Below are 17,444 nucleotides of genomic sequence, written 5' to 3'. Positions count from 1 at the left end.
TTTCTGCGAAAATATTAATTCATTAACCACAGACTCAGATATACCAAAAAAAAAAAATCAAAAGTTTCTAGACTAGTTAGCACTTTTGATTGGATGTTAACAATAAAGATTCCAAAAGTGTGTGATACCTGATCACTACACTTGGTATGTTCTTGTTTAACGTCGCATTCAACTTTAATGTCACCGTTTGCTCTAATAAGAATCTTCTCTCTTCTGCTTGATTTTTGAACATTAGTGAGATCGGGGATTTGGTGTGGCTGAGGTCAGAGCAACCTGTTTGAGTTCTTCCACTCCACTTTGGCAAACCATGTCTTCATAGAGCTTTGTGCACGAGGGCTTTGTCATGCTAAACAGCTTTGGATCTGTTAGTTCCAGTAAAAGGAAATTGTAATGTTACAGCATAGGAAGACGCTCTCTCTTTCTCTCTCCTCCTCTCCCCCCTCTCTCTTCCCCATCTCCCTTCTCTCACTCTCTCTCCCTCTCTTGCCCCTCTCCCTTTCTCTCTCTCTCCCTCTCTTCCCCCTCTCCCTTTCTCTCTCTCTCCCTATCTTCCCCCTCTCCCTTTCTCTCTCTCTCCTCCTCTCCCCTTCTCTCTCTCTCTCTCTCTTGCCCCTCTCCCTTTCTCTCTCTCTCTCCCTCTCTTCCCCCTCTCCCTCTCCCTTTCTCTCTCTCTCTCCCTCTCTTCCCCTCTCCCTTTCTCTCTCTCTCTCCCTCTCTTCCCCCTCTCCCTTTCTCTCTTTCTCTCTTCCCCCTCTCCCTCTCCCTTTCTCTCCCTCTCTTCCCCCCCTCTCTCTCTCTCTCCCTCTCTTCCCCCTCTCCCTTTCTCTCTCTCCCTCTCTTGCCCCTCTCCCTTTCTCTCTCTCTCCCTCTCTTCCCCCTCTCCCTTTCTCTCTCTCTCCCTCTCTTCCCCCTCTCCCTTTCTCTCTCTCTCCTCCTCTCCCCCCTCTCCCCTTCTCTCTCTCTCTTGCCCCTCTCCCTTTCTCTCTCTCTCTTGCCCCTCTCCCTTTCTCTCTCTCTCTCCCTCTCTTCCCCCTCTCCCTTTCTCTCTCTCTCTCTTCCCCTCTCCCTCTCCCTTTCTCTCTCTCTCTCCCTCTCTTCCCCTCTCCCTTTCTCTCTCTCTCCCTCTCTTCCCCCTCTCCCTCTCCCTTCCCCCTCTCCCTTTCTCTCCCTCTCTTCCCCCCCCTCTCTCTCCCTCTCTTGCCCCTCTCCCTTTCTCTCTCTCTCTCCCTCTCTTCCCCCTCTCCCTCTCCCTTTCTCTCTCTCTCTCCCTCTCTTCCCCTCTCCCTTTCTCTCTCTCTCTCCCTCTCTTCCCCCTCTCCCTTTCTCTCTTCCCCCTCTCCCTCTCCCTTTCTCTCCCTCTCTTCCCCCTCGCTCTCTCTCTCTCCCTCTCTTCCCCCTCTCCCTTTCTCTCTCTCCCTCTCTTCCCCCTCTCCCTTTCTCTCTCTCTCCCTCTCTTCCCCCTCTCCCTTTCTCTCTCTCTCCCTATCTTCCCCCTCTCCCTTTCTCTCTCTCTCCTCCTCTCCCCCCTCTCCCCTTCTCTCTCTCTCTTGCCCCTCTCCCTTTCTCTCTCTCTCTCTCTTGCCCCTCTCCCTTTCTCTCTCTCTCTCCCTCTCTTCCCCCTCTCCCTTTCTCTCTCTCTCCCTCTCTTCCCCCTCTCCCTCTCCCTTTCTCTCTCTCTCCCTCTCTTCCCCCTCTCCCTTTCTCTCTCTCTCTCTCCCCCTCTCCCTCTCTTCCCCCTCTCCCTTTCTCTCCCTCCCCTCCTCTCTCTCCTCCCCCTCTCCCTTTCTCTCTCTCTTTCTCTCTCTCTCTCCCTCTCTTCCCCCTCTCCCTTTCTCTCTCTCTCTCTTCCCCATCTCCCTTTCTCTCTCTCTCTCTCCCTCTCTTCCCCCTCTCCCTTTCTCTCTCTCTCTCCCTCTCTTCCCCCTCTCCCTTTCTCTCTCTCTCCCTCTCTTCCCCCTCTCCCTTTCTCTCTCTCTCCCTCTCTTCCCCCTCTCCCTTTCTCTCTCTCTCTCTCTCTATATATATATATATATTTGGAGGCATCTGGGCTAAATCTTACTGAGGACAGTGAATTTTGACTGCTGTCACAGTTGGACTTAAGACATGATTGTATTTGAGGAATGAAATATTTTCATAGTTTAGATTTTATTTCTCTGATGTGCTCCAAATTAATTTTGACCACGTACGTTTAGGAGGGTCTACAACAAAACCCAGGTCCCAGGATAAACACATACACTGGTGAGATATTATACTTTTATAAGGAAGAAAACACAACAAGCTCGTTTTTTTAAATGTCCCGGAAGCGCGTTCATTCGTGGCAGAGTTTAAAATAAACGTCACGTGGTTAACCGTTCGCCTTGATGTGACCAATTAGAAGCGTAGTTGATCCTGATCAGCGTTGCCATTGGCTGATTTTTAAAACGCGGCCCAACGGCGCTGATATTCAAACTCCATTTTCTCTCTTCATTGCTGTTGGCTTTCGTTCGCGTTCGTTGGACTTCGTTTGTTGACAGATTCCAGCGTCGATAGAAGAGTTTTTTCGAGGGTAAGAACGATATAACTGATTATTAACCGCTTACGTACTATAATACTGTATCATTTTATAGTAATATCCGTTCTAGTTTATATGTCCTGTTGGTGACAGGAAATAGTAGCATAACATGCTAACGCGCTAGCATGCTAGTCCTCCATCTTCTGTTGTGTTGACGTCGTTTACACCGTGACTACACGCGAATAAACGCTTCATTCGATGTTAAAGTTGTGAGAAAACCTCCTGTAGTTGATTTCACTTGGTGTTGGTGAGTTTTATATAAGTGTTCTGTGGTTTAGAAGATGGACGCGCAGCAGCCTGGAGACTCTGCTGATCCCTACACGTTCGATGCTCCTTCTCATGTCATGCACGACTTTAGTCCAGACTCTGAAGATAATGCTGATCAGTGGTTTGGTAAGTTACATGTATCCTCTTGAACAGTAGCGTGCACCTATCAACACTCTGTGTTAATCAGAAATCAACTTTTTGTCTTTTTCCCAAAAAAAAAAAATTGGGGTAACACTTTTTTTTGAGATTTTTTTTTTTCATCATTTACATTTACATCTTTATCCAGAGTGATATTTACATTTTATTTATTTCAATTTATACAACTGAACAATTGAGGGTTAAGGGCCTTGCTCGGGGGCCCAAGAGTGGCAGCTCGGTGGACGTGGGATTTGAACTTGCAACCAACTGATTGGTAGTTCGAAATCTTAACTACTAGTCTACCGTGTCTCTACCACTGTCATTTCCCAACTGAGGAGGTTGGGGTTGGAGAGCAGGGGCTGCTATGATACAGCACCCTGGAGCAGAGAGGGATAAGGGTCTTGCTCAAGGGCCCGACAGTGGCAGTTTGGCAGCTCTAGGGCTTGAACCCTGATCCTCAGAACAAACAGCCCAGAGCCTTCACTACTTGTGCTACCACTGCCCCATAAAGACTGCCTTAGAAAAATATTAATATACTCTTAATATCTTTTTTTTTTCTTCATCTATCAGTTTGATAAATGTATTTAATTATTTAATTTTTAATTTTGCTTTGTGGACACACTGATGCTCTTTCTTTTATATATAAATGTTTTTGTTTTTTTTTCCACATGCATAAATGTGTTCCATGGATGTATGCATGATGAAAACCGACAGTCCATAAGGGGTTATGAAACACATCAAACGACTTACCTGGAAATGCTTTCTTTCTTTAGACATGATGGCTGCTCCAGAAAGTGGGGAATTGGAGCAACTCACAACCCCCTTGAGGGTGACAAAACCTTTTGATGCGTTGCACAGTGAAGACCTGCCTAAAGCCATAGTCTCACCCATGGTCCATGGGGTGGATACGAAAGCATCAGCAGGTCAGACTTCTGAAGTGTTCTATTTGGATCCTATCGATATTTGGTTTATAATATAGCTTATTGAGTCTTTTGAAATGATGTGTGGAATTAAAAGCTGGATATTTTGTGCTGGACTTAGATGTTCCTGAAAGCTCTGCTCCAGAACCTCCAACCAACATTGTGACTTCATGGGGAGACAACAGACCAACCACAGCTCCTAGTCAGCCTCAGAAGAAGAATGCAACAGCTCAGCCACGCAGGTACAGTCACTCTGGATAAGGGTGTCTACCAAATGCTGTAAATGTACAGTACATTCTTACCCTTCAAGTACTGACCAATGGCCAGTCTATTGCTGGATCAGTGCAATCCAATGGCTGCATGGCTTTTTTTTTTTTTTTTTTTTTTTTTTTTTTTTTTTTTAAATTAAATAAATGAAAGCAGATGGTTGAGACTGGTGATTTTTCTGAAGTTGAATTCACAAATGACTAAAAATCTTTGCTATCTAGCAAACCTGTTTATAAAAGAGTGGATCTAAAAAAATGTCCGACATAAAAATGTCAGAATTAATATAATAGGGGTTTGGTGTGATAGATGTGAATGTTCAACATGTTTGTCAAATTTTATTTCCTTTCTTTACTTTTTATAGATATAAAAAAATAATTTTGGGTAAGAAGCTGTTGTGCTCTAATCCAATTTAAAATTTAATTTTTATCTTATTTTGTTTTACCCCCTCATACAGAATATTGAAGCGTTCCGTGGTCAAAGATCGGCCTCAAGCTCAGTCACCGCCCCCTGCGATTAAGAAAAGGAGGTAAGATAAGGACCAGGATACAAAATGACTTGCAGTGTTTTAATAATAGTGTTCAGTTAGAGGTTCGTATCGATTGTTTACAGAGTCGTTCCAACTCCAAGAAGAAGAACAGTTATGCGTCTATCTAGGAGGTAAAATGGACTTTGAGTGTGTGTAGAGTCGGTACACAGGGTTAATGGTGATGTTGCATGATGGGGCATGATCACTGGTGGCATTAAATATGTGCCACACTATATAAAGTGATTTTGATAAATCTTTTGGGTAGTCACAAGAGGCTTTTCAGTATTCATACATAAAATCTTGCTACATATGTGGAGATTTTTTTTGTGTGTGTTTTTTACAGGAGCTCAACTGGTGCAAGGCAAGCTTGTCTGAGTGGTACTGCTGCCAGACGCAGCATCAGGCTAAAGAACAAACTACCCGTACCCTCAGGTGCTGCATCTGCGTCTTCTGCCTCCACTACCCAGTAAGTAGTAGTAACATTAAGATAGTTGTCTACCCCGAGTCAGATATGGTTTCATTTTGTTTCACTTACTCAAATTACTTTTCTGCCTGCAGACAGAAGAGCACCGAGCAGCAGGAGCTGGAGCGCATCGAAGCCCTACAGAAGGAGGTGGCCGAGCAGCGCAAGAGAAACGAGGCCAGCTACAGAGCCGCACTGGCAGGAAGTGAGTATACAAGCTCTTGCTGGTATGATATCTAGTTTTTTGTTTTAAGAGACAAGTCTTACTAACGGTCTTTCTTTAAAGGTCAGCCTCCAAAGAAACACGTGCTGTCCTCCACCATTCCCAAAGAATTTAACTTCCGTTCAGACAGTAGATTGAAAAACCAGACAGATGTTTCTGAAGCTTCATACAAGGAGTCGAACTTTACTTCACAACTGCGCAAGCACCCGTCCTCACCCGTGAGTATCTACTTTGAAAGCAGGTGTGAACGGCTAGGTCAGGAGTGTTGAGCTAAAAATAGGTCTTGTTATAGAAGTCCAGAGATGGAAAAAAAACCTGACAGGAAAATTACTTTCTAATTCTTAATATTTAAGCGTAAGACAAGTGGGGGTGGGTGAGGTGGGTTCCCCATCTTCCTGTTCATAGTGTCACTTCCATACTTCCATCTAGCAACACAAACTGTGAATTGGTAATGCATCAATTGTGAATTTGGTCCAGGAGGAGAGATGAAGTCTTGTTTGTTTTTTTTCTCCTTAAAGCATTAAATTTTTTTGTCTTAGACTTTACTTTTAACATGTCAAATTTCCTATTAACTAAACAAAGAAGCAGAGGGCAAGTACAGTTTTCACTGTCTGATCAAATACTTCTAACCTTGTCGGTAATCTCTGGTCCATGGAGCTGCCTTCATTTAAATATTTAGCAACAATGCATATGTTTTGAGCACTGTATCAGAGATATGACCGAACAGGCCATGAACTCAAACAGGCTCATTTATTTCCACTTGTGACCTTTTGTATAGTTCAAGGCTCCTAAGGGCACCACCGTTCCAAAGCCCTTCAACCTCTCTACTGGTAACAAGAGGAAGTTGGATGAAAGCAATTCCTACGTATCCATGGCTGAGCAGATCGAACAGTTTCAGAGGCGCACACCAACTCGATATCACCTGCGCAGCCGACAGAGTCAAGAAAAGGGTGGGTCAAAGCTTCCCTTATTAAAGGTGTAATCGATGCTTAATACTTTTCTAATTTTTTGAGTTAACATGCTAATCACAGTGACTTTATGCATGTAGAGCAATAACACAGGTTCTGTACTGGTTAATGTAACTAAAGTTGTAGTCTCTTAATATACAATCTGTAAATGTACAGCTTTAGTTGTCGTTCAGCCTGTTAACTAGACTTCCATGTGTGTCCTCAGGCCCATCACCAGTAAAGACTGAGAAGCCCAAGGTTACTCACCCTCACACCCCTCAGCTCCTCACCCGCCAGAGGAGCCGCCCTGTCACGGTGAAGAGCGCTGCTGAGCTTGAGGCTGAAGAAGCTGAAAAACTGCAGCAGTATGTAGCTCTAGGTTTTTGTCTTATCTTGTGTGTCCCCACAAAAGTTTTAGCTTTTGCTATAAGGAATAATCTATCTGATTTTTTTATTTTTTTTTTCCCTCAGGTTCAAGTTCAAGGCTCTGGAGCTCAATCGCAAGATCCTCGAAGGGGCCCTGGCTCCGAGGAAGCCTCCACCTAAAGAAGCGACTCGTCCAGAGAGCTTTAAGCTGGAGGTGGAGAAACGTCTGCACGAGAGAAACGCCACCAAAAAGACAGAAGAGCAGGAAGACTACTCCTTCCATTCCAAGCCCTTACCAACACGTATCCTGGAAGAGGTGGTGGTAAGGACCTTTTAGACTGTATATAAGAGTTTTGTCTGTTCAAATGAACTGACTGGCATTGCGCTTTCCAAATTGGCTCTTTGCTAACGTTCCATTTTACTCGGTACACTCGAATATTGTAATCGAATGAGTATAATCTAGAGTCTTGACTTTTTCATTTGCATCTAAATAAAAATTTTTCATGGATTGTGCAGGCTTTTTTTTTTTTTATTATCTATAATAAAGACACACGCACAATGTTACAGGAAAGCAATTGGTGATGGATTGGGATTGAAAACTACTCATCAAAGTGCTTTATCCTTGTAACGACAATTTGCTAAAGATTTGTTTTTATTGATCATAGAACATTTTATTTATTTATTTTGGTTAAGCCTACGTTTAGTATTGACTGTAACACGGATTAATGTCGATCACACCCGTGTGTGTGTTTAATAAGTCGTCCCCTCTATGCTCTTATGTTAACCTCCAGTCCAGGATCTAGTCAAATGCTGTTATGACTTGCATTCCAGTCTACTGTCACGAATTTAGGGATTCGTTCCACCATGCCAAGCTTATTAGGTTGCATATAATCATGCATTATGATGTTCTGAGCTTCCAACCTTTTTTTTTTTTTTTTATCCTTAGGGTGTCCCAGAGAAGAAAGTACAGAACCCTACTGTCCCTGAATCCCCTGCTTTTGCACTCAAAAACCGTGTACGCGTGGAACGCAGGACCGAAGAGGTACAAGCAAGCTTCTTAATTTGGATTAGTGTAAAACGTTTTTTGGGCTGTTCCTGAACTTCTGTTTTGTATGTGCACACACTCGTTCACAGGTGAAGGCACCGGCTCCACGTAAAGCACTTCCTGTGCCCCATTACGTGCCCTTCCAGCCTAAACCTGCAGCGAAGATCCATGTAGAACAGTGTCCTTTCTCATTCGAGCAGCGTGAACAGGAGCGCCGAGCACAAAAGGAGAGAAGACTGGAAGAGCTGAGGAACGAGGAGGTACGAATTCTCAACTAATTGTAACGAGAGAGGCGGCTCTCTGCAACAATCTCCATCGTTGACGATAACCGGATGCTATTTTGAACCTCAGCCATCAAGAAATTCGAAAATCACTCGATTATAGCATTGCAGCTATTTGTAGCTTTGTCTAACTTTTTCAGGTGCCCAAGTTCAAGGCTAGGCCTCTACCTGACTTCCATGAAGTGAATCTTCCAGAAAAGAAAGTAACTGAACCGACCAAACCTGCTCCTTTCAAGCTGATGGTGGATGAGCGTGGATCTGTAAAGAGTGAACGTTGGGAGCAAATGGTAAATATTTTATTTTATTTATTTTTTATCTGTTGTTTCCAAACAGAACTGCAGATGGCGTAAGAAACGAATTAGACTTGCAGATGTACTAAATCCTGTGCATGAAGGAAATGCTCGGATACCTTCAGCTGATGGTGAAATGTTATCTTTTTATACCCGTCCTAGATGAAGGAGGAGTTGAAGCAGCAAGCTGATGCAACAAGCTTCAAGGCAAGACCTAATGTCGTCGTGCACAAGGAGCCTTTTGTGCCCAAGAAAGAGAACCGCTCCATCTTGGGTATGTTGCACATAGTATCCGGTCTGGCACAAAGGCTTACAATTGACTAGTTTTGAACCTGACACCTCGCTGCTGGTTCTGCTTCACCGTGGCTTTGCTACTCTAACTCTCCATCTCTTCTATTTTACTTCCCATTTTCATCCACATTTTCATATTTTCAACAACCTCCTCCACTCTGCTTCTCCATTTGGTCATCTTCATATCTTTTGGCACGTTCTGAAGCCGATACTACCCATTCTGTAGTTGCCGACGGTTTCCAGCTTTCGACGGAGCGACGCGCCAAAGAGCGGCTGGAGTTCGAGCGGGCTCTGAAAGAGAAGGAACTGCTGAGGGCGCAGATGGAGGAACGACAAGCCAGAGAGCAAGAGGAGCGCGAGAAGGAAGAAATCGCCAGGTTACGGCAAGAACAGGTATCAGTCAAATTTTGCAACGATGGAATCTTAATAGATTTCTGAGCCATATAGCATGGTATATGGAATATTCTACCTGGTCGGTTTGTTTAAAAAAAAAATAAATAATAATTTACGGTGTATCTAACTGGCTTCATCTCGCTGTCACAGGTGCATAAAGCCCAGCCAATCAGACACTACAAGCCGGTTGAGCTGAAGCAAAGCGAGGTGTCGCTCACTGTTCCCCAGTCTCCAAACTTCTCTGACCGCTTTCGTCTCTAAAATCCCATCATGAACTGTACAGAATCTTTTATTATTATTATTTTTTTTTTATACAAAATTTCTTTCATTTTAACTGCTTTTTTAAAAGTTGTGTTCTTTAGTATATACATTTGTTCTGTACTCAGACTTGGACGCTTGTCTGAGACTGATCTATATTGCATTATGTCAACTGTTGTACAATGTTTTTTCTTTCTTCTGTACATGTAGCCTTAACCATTTTCTGTCTCAATGTTTTTTCCTCCTTTTTGTAATGTATTAAAAGTGTGCTAGAACAGTTTGTTGCAGGGTTTTATTTTCCCCCCTGTGGTTATACTTTCTTTTGCTGTAGGGGCAATGAGTATGTTGAAGGCAGGCAGGTATGTTAATATTATATGGACAAGTGAATGCTAGAGTTGAATGCATTCAGTCTCATCTCTGATGGACTCTCCAGTTTGTCTGAAGAACATTTTCGTGATGGTGTAACAAGGTTATTTTTTTTCTGTCCCTAGTTCCTTAAATCAAAAGTTTTCAAAAGTGCTTTTCAAGGTTTTCTTAGTTTGGCTTTGGCTCTGATTTGTAACAATACATACATGTATTTAATTGTCTGTTTTTCTATTACACTTTTACAAGTAAATGATTTGAAATGCAGAAATATCGTAGTCACTCTAACATGATTCATCAGGTTACTGATTGTAAGTTTATCACAACTGTATGGAAAGAGTCTCCAGTACAAGTGTGTACAACTGTTTTCTGCTACACAAAATCCTTTGTGACAAGATATTCAGGGTTCCCACGCGTCCTGGAAAACATGGAAATCCTGGAAAATTAATGACTAATGTTCAAGTCCTGGAAGACACATGGAAAATGAGAGAAAACATAAATTGTCCTGGAAAAAATCTTGTTCTGGAAAATTATTATTTTTATATGTTCTTGATCATTTAAAGAACAGTTTACAACCGGTCGAAACAATTAACGTTAGTAACAGAAAGCGCTCTGTACAGGGACGCTGAGTTTTTTGTTATGCTGTTTAATCTCGCTGTGACTGATGACGCTGTCTTGTGTTGGCGGTTTCAGGCGCTAGGAATGGTTTAAGTGCTCAAATGTTTTCAGCAAATGGTGACGGGTAAGCAGGTTATATTAACCTTGTTAATCTGAATATCATGTGCAAGGGGAATGCACAGCAAACTAAAGCATGCATGACGGCGCTGGCCTGAGAAAGGAAAGGGTATTAATATGTGCGTCTTTTTATTTTATAAATGTTGAAATTTCATTCACATGACAAATTGTCTTTAAAAGTATAGTAATAGCCATAAAGTGTATGTTGTTTTTAAGACTTCTGGAGAGAAGAACATATTACTTTAGGCCATGAATCTGTGAGCCTTGTCTTTTTTTTGCTAAATTTGAAATGTCCTGGAAAAGTCCTGGAAAATGATCTCTGAAAAAGAGCAGGAACCCTGATATTGCATTTTCCATTTAAGCAGTAAAATAACATTTTTGTTTCTCAAAAAAATGTAACTAAATAGGTCAAGGAACAATAAGCTGCGCTCACACACATGATTCTTGTTTCTTGAACGTTCCAAAATACTAATGCTGAGTTCTATTAGTCCTGATGTCCGGGAAAGTTATTTTCAATTTTTCCTAATTTTTAATACACTTTTTTTTTTTTTTAAATAGTATAAACTTTATATAAAAAAAATTTAGCCTTGGTATGTGTTGTTTGCTAAACCTTTGGCCTATTTGCCCATTTCTGATTACTGTTCTACATCTGAGAATATACAATAGATCATCTTTTCAGAAAATGTGCCCCCTAGTTGAATGTGAGCAGCCTTACATACCTCATTTATCAGTTACTATTCAAAACTCCCATCCAATCATGTCCCCTGCTTGGTCTGGCTATTTCTGGTGCAGTGGCTACTGGGCTCAGATAAAGGAAGAATCTGAAAGGTTGTTGCACTGGTAGTTTCAGGGGGAACTGAACATTGTCCCTCAACCATTCTCTCTGAGCTTATGGTCTCTTCATGAAGACTTGATATTCGTCTACGTTCTCTGTAGGTGAGTGTTTGTGTGAGTTTGGACCGTGATTTGTTCTGCTGATTCTTTTATATGCGAGTTTTTTCTTGACTTTTGTCAGTGTGTTTATATATGTGACCTTAAAAAAATTCTATATTCAAAGAATGTATTGATTTAAATTCGAAGGTCAATGGGTTAGGGTTTATAACCTCTCAGTGACACCTACCACATATATATTTGAGGTTCAAAGGTGAGAGGTAATAAAATGTTTTGTCACAAACACCTGTTTACTTCTTCATTGCCTATGATTGACTTGTGCAGCTTGTTGCCTGCTACTGCTAGTAAACGTGTGGTCTGTAAAATGGCCTGCTTCTGCTGCCTGTGACCCAGCCGCTGTGGAGGTCAAGATGGATGACCTGCACCGTAAACTAGACCAGCTTTTAGCGCATAGCTTTGAGGGAAGCTGCCCAACTTGTGGGATGTGCACCCATCACAGCCGGCAGCAAGAGGCTACAGCCAGCCAGCTCTCAGCTCAGGCCAAGATACTCGAGAACCTGGAAAGGAACGTCATGGACCTGAAGAATGCGCTGGAGGAATTGACGCAAAGTAGGTTCCCTGATAAGATTCAACGCTCACTTTTTGGTTTTCCCTTTCATTTCCACTCAATAATACATGTTTTATACAATTAAGCTGCATATTCGCATCTGTCTTGTAAAGGTCTAGAAGGGAGTATTTGTGAAAAAATGGCTGTACCTTTAGCAGCTCTGCAAAGGAGGAAATCGTTGCCTGTACGCACGTCGGTGGTACGTAGACACCCGTTACACCTGCTGTTAGTTTGTTATTTACAAGAATCTCCACTGCATATTTACACACTGTTAGACTGTATTTAATGACAGTAAATTCATTGCAGTAACCAGATCTATATTTCATGTTTCATTTTAAATGACATTAGGGTTATTAGAGGATTCATGTGATTATTGCATGTGTAAGATGTTTTCATATTGTCACCTTTTTTTTTTCTATTCACCAAGGATGAAGTCTATGTGCAGTTGGATAAACTCAGAGATCAAAAAATAATCCAGCGTACGTTTAATGCACCCTGTGGGAAAGGTCAGGAAGGTAGACATTCTGTCTTATAACACTATGTCCGTTAGGCGGCATTAACCTGGAAAGTTGGCATAGATCCATTTTAAGAGTAATCTTTTCTGACATGCTGCTATGAGTGAGTGATTGGAATGTTTAACTATAGCCACTGTGACCCAGGACACCTGTCAGGAGTGTAATAATAATAAAAAAATACAAAATCAAACGAGATCATCACTAGCTAACTAGCAAACGGTGAAGTTGATGCGATGGCCTTTTTGTTTCTCTCTTCAGAGATTCTGATTGAAGCCACAGAAGGTGAGGGGCTAAGAGACGGCAGATCGTCACTCAGATATGACCGTGCAGAAAGCAAAGCTAACAAAGATATAATAAAAGTGACCCCATGCTCCACAACACCACTGTTTGGGAATAAATCACCAAATATTGCCAAGATCGGAGAAGCAAAATCATTAAGTACAAATAGTTCCAAGACAGCAGGAGTGGCCGGTTGTACAGCTGCAGTGACCGCAAAGATGGATACACTTACAGTTCCATCAAAGATGCATATTCCACCACCAGAAGTGATTACACCTCCACCAGCAAGGAGAAGTCCACCACCACTGGAAATGACTATGCCAAAACCAAAGATGAGTACGGATCCACCAAAAATGGAGACACCTTCAGCAAAGATGATCGTTCCTCCACAAAAGGTTGCACCAACTACAAAAAGCGCACCAGCAACAACACAAACCCTAAAACCAAAAATCACACAAGCTCCTTTTCCATTTAAAGCAACGGTGTCTTCACCTACCACAACAACCTTACAAACTTCACTAGCAGGATCTACAACCATAGCAACAAATCAGAAGATCCCTGGTTTATGGACTGCTTCAGTCACAACATCTCCAACGTCTGTATCCAGTAGTTTTCCAAGGTTTAATGTAACAGAGAATGCTCCACCACCATCATCAGTCCATAGTCTTCAAAAGGAAAGTTTGGGAGTTCCTGTTGTAACGTCACAAGGCAAAGAGATGTCTCTGCAAAAATCTGCGCAATCGCTTGTGTCGGAAACACTCGACTCAAACGTATCCCAGCCAAACAGCACTGCCCCAAGACTAATAAAGACAAAAGATGAACTGCTATCACCAAAGACAACTGGTCCTTTGCTCACATGCTTGGTCACCTCCAAACTCAATCCTCCACCAAAATCCCCAGCAACAGAGAACATCACACCAAGCCATAAACTTCCAAAGGCTCCGGTATCAACACCACAAAACATAGACAAGCCTTCAACAAATGCACAAACAACAAAAACACTTACAACGAAATCATCTACCGTGTCACCCGTCTCATCATCAGCGGCGACTTCCTTTCTCCAACATGTCTACAGCTGTCCCGAATCCTTGCAAAGGTAAAGTGAGCAAATAAATGTGAAACATGCTTTTGTCTTGTACCACAGTTTGCATTCAACTGGCCAAAGCAATGTCTTTTAACTGTTAGTCTTCAGGCCCACGGGGGAAAGGCTGAGCCTGCGACCACAGTAACACCACCTTTTGGGAAATCTGGGAACGGGCCAACAGGAATCACCTGCACCAGACCGCAAAAGACTGGAGGGATACAAATTAAAATAAGTCCTGCGTCTGAGAAAACCACAAATCAAAATGTCAAAATACCCCCCAAGACCTGCTTCAAAATTATAGGTAAGAAATCATACAAATAACAAGAATCAAGACTTTTGAGAATCTTTTTTTTGTGTGTGTGTGTGTGTGTGTGTGTGAGTGTGTGTGAGTGTGTGTGTGTGTCTGTGTGCGTCTGTGTGTGTGTCTGTGAGTGAGTGTGTGTGTGTGCGTGTGTGTGTGTCTGTGTCTGTGTGTGTCTGTGTGTGTGAGTGTGTGTCTGTGTGTGTGTCTGTGTGTGTAGACACCTATTGTTATCGTTAGTTTTCTTCTTCTTCTTCTTATTATTATTATTCTTCCTCGCACACACACACACACTCACACACACACAGACACACACACACACACACTCAAACACACACACACACACACACACACACACACAGGTAAGAAATCATACAAATAACAAGAATCAAGACTTTTGAGAGTCTTTTTTTCAGATTCAGATTGTTGAGATGACATGAAATCCGGTGAGATGAAACAAGGAGTTAATATGATAATTAAATGGTAATGTCATTCTTGATATCACGCATTAAAACATACAAAGCACGCTTTCGCATTTGACCTTATGAGATGTATGGTATGCAGAACAGGCTAATCCCTGGCCTCTGTGCTGCTCTGTAAACGTTACCTGCAGCTGTTCAGGTCCTTGTATAATAGTGAGACAGACAGGGAGACATAGGTCACGTGTCAGCATGTCCAACATGCCTTCTTTGTTGTGTTGCGTCGTACAAAATGTCACTACAGAACACAAATACGTGATAACTCAAAAGAGCCCAAAGAGCCCAAAAAAATGGAATTTGCTCCTGTTTTTATTGTGTCCATGTTCGTTACTGAACGTCTTTATCATGTCTCACTCCACAACGGTGTTAATAAGAAGCTCGTATGAAAGTTGACACTCGTGACTTTAAAAATTTGTAATATACAGTATAAATAAGAATGATAAAGATTGTAACACACAATCAAGGAATTCTTTCACAATTTGTAGCTTTTATCATCACACAACCCTAAATCTGTGATCAATGTATAAAACACAGTCTGTATGAATTGCAGAGACTCTGAATTATTTATTATTCATAATCATCTCAAATAGTTTATTCTCCTGCTCTACACAGATGATGTTCCTCCACAGCCTGCACCTTTCTCACATCGGTGTGTGTCTCTAAAGACGAGCCCGCCGTCTGACTTCAGCATCCACACTCGAGAAGTGCTGGGAGGGTGAGCTCGAAATTTATTCTAACTTCTAAACTATGCTGTAATATATATTAAATTTAATCATAAAATCAATCACATGAACATGAATCGTCTCGACATGTTATAGTGTGACTTTTCCTGGTTTATAACAACACAACAAAGGGACAACGATGGTTCATGAGTACAAATAAACGCAGGAATGAAATGACTTTTCTCATATCTTAGTGGTCGGTTTGGCAAAGTGCACAAATGCACAGAGATTAAAAACGGGCTTAGACTGGCAGCGAAGATCATCAGTACCAGATGTGCCAAAGAGAGGGTGAGTGTTGATTCCTTTACTTCACAGACTTCCTTTCAGTACAGGAAACTGTCAAGGTGAGCGGAAATGAACTGTGGATCTTTCCGTGCTTGGCAGGAAATGGTGTTGAACGAGATCGAAGTAATGAACCAACTGAATCACGCCAACATCCTTCAGCTGTTTGATGCTTTCGAGACCAAAAATCAAGTAGTGCTGGTTCTGGAGTAGTGAGTATTAACCTAGGCAAGGTTGTCGTCTAGGTTTTTGTCACCTTGTGCTCATACTTCTAGCATTATTTGCTTTTTTGGTACTCAACTCAAAGCCTTTACCTTCCCTCATTTTACTAGATCTGATCAAACCAGTTGTAGATTGGAGACTATAATTTGTCCCTGTGTGTGACTGTATGTGCACTGCGCCATGAGATGGATCGTTTCGGGGTGTGTTCCCACTTCTCTCCCAGTGTTCCAGGGATAGACTCCAGATCCACCTGCACCCCGAACTTTTTTCATTCATTAATCATTCATTCATTCATTCATTCATTCATTCATCTTCTACCGCTTATCCGAACTAAGACATGTCCAAAGACATGCATGGTAGGTTGATTGGCATCTCTGGAAAATTGTCCGTAGTGTGTGATTGTGTGAGTGAATGAGTGTGTGTGTGTGCCCTGCGATGGGTTGGCACACCGTCCAGGGTGTATCCTGCCTTGATGCCCGATGACGCTTGAGATGCTCCCCGTGACCCGAGGTAGTTCAGATAAGCGGTAGAAGATGAATAAATGAATGAATGAATGATGATTTCTAAAATAATGAGAATAACATAGAACACAACTAATTTACATAGAAAACAGTTTATAAGAGAGAAAAAAAAATATGTAAAAATAAGACATATGATAAAATCATAATAAAAACAAAGAACAATTAAAAAGATAAATGTGATTTTGATAAAAAACAGTTTAAAATACGTTAAAAAGAATAAAACAGGAGTAAAAGGGATTTGGATAAAAAGTGCAGTCAGTGTGAAGCAGCACAGCGCTCATTTAGTAAATACAGAGTTAAACAGATGTGTTTTTAATCTTGATTTAAAGGTCTCTACTGTTGAAGCACATCTGATCTCTTCTGGAAGCTGATTCCAGTTATAGGTGGCGTAATAACTAAATGCTGACGCACCTTGTTTTGAGTGAACCCTCGGTATCTCTAACTGACCTGATCCTAATGATCCGAGTCGTCTGCTTGGTTTATATTCAATTAGCATATCTGTAATGTATTTCGGTCCTAAGCCATGAAGTGATTTATAAACGAGTAACAATACTTTAAAATCTATTCTAAATGTAACTGGAAGCCAGTGTAAGGACCTGAGGACTGGATTGATGTGCTCAGATTTATTTGTTATTATTATTTATTAAACTGATCAGTATTCAGAATTCTAAACAACGTTCAGGCTTTTTTATCGAATAACACCTGAGGTTCAGGTCAGTGGTTATATAAAAACATTTTGAATGACCTGCAGTGTGGAAGGAGGGGAGCTGTTTGAGAGGATCGTGGATGAGAGCTGCCCCCTGACCGAGGTGGACGCCATGGTGTTTGTGAAGCAGATATGCGAGGGCGTCCAGTACATGCACCAGATGTACGTCCTTCACCTCGACCTAAAGGTATGACCCAATGTTAGACATTCATCACAAGTGGAACACAAGTGTTAATTTCTTATGAGCTGCTTCGCTTTCAGCCCGAGAACATCCTTTGTGTGAATCGGTCCAGTCATCAGATCAAGATCATCGACTTTGGGCTTGCCAGAAGGTATAGTATTAATCTCTTTCACATAGTTGTAAGCACTAAGAAATCTGATAATAACAGATCTACCTTAGTAATTAGTTAGTAAGTACTGTAGTAAACTACAGTAATAAATATATTTCTCAGTAACAAGAAGGGAGACGGTGAACTTTGACGGTGATCGTCTTTTTCACGTCCCACTCCAC

General features: G+C 41.9%; 2 protein-coding genes across 7 annotated transcripts in view; both read left to right on the top strand.

Annotated features, from left to right (window-relative positions):
• The first annotated feature begins 2,391 nt into the window (after window positions 1–2,391).
• tpx2 (TPX2 microtubule nucleation factor) lies at window positions 2,392–9,503 on the top strand. Of its 3 annotated transcripts, none has more exons than XM_060894673.1 (18): window positions 2,392–2,545; window positions 2,830–2,944; window positions 3,730–3,879; window positions 3,998–4,118; window positions 4,598–4,669; window positions 4,753–4,800; window positions 5,013–5,135; window positions 5,228–5,337; window positions 5,419–5,573; window positions 6,134–6,305; window positions 6,529–6,667; window positions 6,774–6,990; window positions 7,615–7,710; window positions 7,803–7,973; window positions 8,135–8,281; window positions 8,447–8,558; window positions 8,802–8,968; window positions 9,119–9,503. In XM_060894673.1, the coding sequence occupies exons 2-18, from the start codon at window positions 2,833–2,835 to the stop codon at window positions 9,227–9,229; spliced, it is 2,223 nt and encodes a 740-aa protein (XP_060750656.1). In that variant the 5' UTR covers window positions 2,392–2,545; window positions 2,830–2,832; the 3' UTR covers window positions 9,230–9,503. The 3 variants fall into 3 exon arrangements, with proteins under 3 accessions (XP_060750656.1, XP_060750655.1, XP_060750657.1); XM_060894672.1 differs by having other exon boundaries at window positions 8,781–8,968; XM_060894674.1 differs by lacking the exon at window positions 4,753–4,800 and having other exon boundaries at window positions 8,781–8,968.
• A 1,489-nt stretch (window positions 9,504–10,992) lies between these two features.
• Window positions 10,993–17,444, top strand: part of mylk2 (myosin light chain kinase 2) — a 12,257-nt gene continuing 5,805 nt past the window's right edge. The window contains exons 1-11 of one of the 4 annotated variants that reach the window (XM_060894081.1): window positions 10,993–11,260; window positions 11,540–11,824; window positions 11,936–12,021; window positions 12,250–12,301; window positions 12,596–13,712; window positions 13,802–14,001; window positions 15,093–15,195; window positions 15,397–15,490; window positions 15,587–15,696; window positions 16,979–17,120; window positions 17,195–17,265. In XM_060894081.1, the coding sequence (XP_060750064.1) occupies window positions 11,626–11,824; window positions 11,936–12,021; window positions 12,250–12,301; window positions 12,596–13,712; window positions 13,802–14,001; window positions 15,093–15,195; window positions 15,397–15,490; window positions 15,587–15,696; window positions 16,979–17,120; window positions 17,195–17,265 (2,174 nt within the window). In that variant the 5' untranslated portion in view covers window positions 10,993–11,260; window positions 11,540–11,625. Of the gene's footprint in view, window positions 11,261–11,539; window positions 11,825–11,935; window positions 12,022–12,249; window positions 12,338–12,595; window positions 13,713–13,801; window positions 14,002–15,092; window positions 15,196–15,396; window positions 15,491–15,586; window positions 15,697–16,978; window positions 17,121–17,194; window positions 17,266–17,444 lie in introns of all 4 variants that reach the window. The other 3 variants (XM_060894080.1, XM_060894078.1, XM_060894079.1) reach the window with 3 other exon arrangements.

This window comes from Tachysurus vachellii, chromosome 19 (genome assembly GCF_030014155.1).
Source record: "Tachysurus vachellii isolate PV-2020 chromosome 19, HZAU_Pvac_v1, whole genome shotgun sequence".
NCBI classification, from domain to species: Eukaryota; Metazoa; Chordata; class Actinopteri; order Siluriformes; family Bagridae; genus Tachysurus; species Tachysurus vachellii.
Note: the sequence above shows the minus strand (reverse complement) of the source record. Positions and strands in the feature narration are given on the sequence as shown.

What these genes read in the sequence shown, in the direction of transcription:
- tpx2 (XM_060894672.1), top strand. Translation starts at nt 2,833, where the DNA reads ATGGACGCGCAGCAGCCTGGAGACTCTGCTGATCCCTACACGTTCGAT. An exon ending in CCTGCGATTAAGAAAAGGAG is followed by an intron (nt 4,670 to 4,752) that starts GTAAGATAAGGA and finishes GATTGTTTACAG; the next exon opens with AGTCGTTCCAACTCCAAGAA. An exon ending in CCAGGTTACGGCAAGAACAG is followed by an intron (nt 8,969 to 9,118) that starts GTATCAGTCAAA and finishes TCGCTGTCACAG; the next exon opens with GTGCATAAAGCCCAGCCAAT.